This window comes from Triticum aestivum, chromosome 4B, assembly GCF_018294505.1.
Source record: "Triticum aestivum cultivar Chinese Spring chromosome 4B, IWGSC CS RefSeq v2.1, whole genome shotgun sequence".
Classification (NCBI taxonomy): Eukaryota; Viridiplantae; Streptophyta; class Magnoliopsida; order Poales; family Poaceae; genus Triticum; species Triticum aestivum.
In genome coordinates this window covers 648,888,096-648,889,367 of record NC_057804.1, presented here as the reverse complement: position 1 = coordinate 648,889,367, position 1,272 = coordinate 648,888,096, and the positions used below count along the sequence as shown (strand labels likewise).

Here is a 1,272-nt window from a genome sequence, read left to right as displayed (position 1 = left end):
GACCTTGGCGTCTGGGTGTCCATCAGACACACCAGACGGCCTGTCTGGTCACCTGCGTGAGCAAAGCAAGCCAGACGCCAGGGACCCTGGCGTCTGGATCTGGGAGGCAGACGCCATGCACCCTGGCGTCTGGGTGTGGGCCTGGTGTTTTTGCACACAGCTTGTTAAAGTTTTTGCTTAGCAACAACTAGCAAACACTGTTAAATATGAACAAAGCATGCTACTCTCAACCAAAAATATGAACAAAGCATAACAACTAGTCTCGAATGACGAACATAGTTTGCACATAATCTCAAATAGTCTCGAATGACAGAAATAGTTCATGACCACACAAGGTCTCGAATAATAAGTTCATACATTAAACAAAGTCTCGGCAGTTCATCATCGACGCCGGTGCCTTTCCATTTGTCTACTGAGTAGTCCGGGGCCACTTTCCCTTCTTGTCACGTGCCTCGTCCTCCTCTCGTGCATCGCGAGCCCTTGCAAGTTTGCTTGCCCTCTCTTCTTGACGAGCCGCCTTCTCTTTGCGTGCCCTCTCTTGCTCACGCTTCTTGCGCTCACGAGCCTCCTTCTCACGACGCTCCCGCTCCAATCCCCGTGCATAGGACTCCTCGAATAGGCGCTGCCTCCGTAACCAATCTGCACGTTGGTCCTCTTGGATATCTTTTGGTACCTCGTGATCTATCCAAGTGAAGTACTTGCAAAGTGGAGGAGGGGACTACATATAAACCATGATTTTGTTAGACATATGAGTGACAACTTGTTGATGTTTTTTATATGTACACCTAACATACCGGTGGTATGTCATATGCGTTAGTTGGCCTTCGACGATCATGTGCATAGTTGGGACACACGAAAAACCTTCTACCTTCTGTCCATGACTTGTTGCGGTCAGTGGACACCTTCAGCTTGCAAACATCACCACACCAACATGGTGGTGTGGGCACATCCTTCTCCTTCTTCTTGTCCAAACTGGCCTCCAACCACGTCTTCGGCATGTCCTCTTGGTCCGCGCACGGTGGCCTCGTCCTGAAACCGGATGAAGCCATGCCTACAAAAAGAACAATTGTTAGCACAAGACATTAAGAGAGCAAATGCATAAATGCTAGGAATTGTATGAACAAATAATATACCATTGTTATTAGATCAACCATCTGGATTAAACAAATAACCGAAGGCCGATCCATTATCAACCATTCCTCTACGACCACCTCTAGCACTTGTGCTTCCTCTTCGACCACGACCACCTCTAGCACTTGTGGCTGCTCGACC

At 48.3% G+C, this 1,272-nt stretch overlaps 1 protein-coding gene across 1 annotated transcript; it reads right to left on the bottom strand.

Moving 5' to 3' along the window:
- Nucleotides 1-391: 391 nt before the first annotated feature.
- Nucleotides 392-1,006, bottom strand: LOC123089609 (nucleoporin gle1-like). The gene is made up of 2 exons (XM_044511241.1): nucleotides 795-1,006; nucleotides 392-718 (listed from the first exon to the last, which is right to left on the bottom strand). The coding sequence occupies exons 1-2, from the start codon at nucleotides 996-998 to the stop codon at nucleotides 410-412; spliced, it is 513 nt and encodes a 170-aa protein (XP_044367176.1). The 5' UTR covers nucleotides 999-1,006; the 3' UTR covers nucleotides 392-409.
- Nucleotides 1,007-1,272: the final 266 nt, after the last annotated feature.

What these genes read in the sequence shown, in the direction of transcription:
- LOC123089609 (XM_044511241.1), bottom strand. Translation starts at nt 998, where the DNA reads ATGCCGAAGACGTGGTTGGAGGCCAGTTTGGACAAGAAGAAGGAGAAG. An exon ending in ACGCATATGACATACCACCG is followed by an intron (nt 719 to 794) that starts GTATGTTAGGTG and finishes GTTTATATGTAG; the next exon opens with TCCCCTCCTCCACTTTGCAA.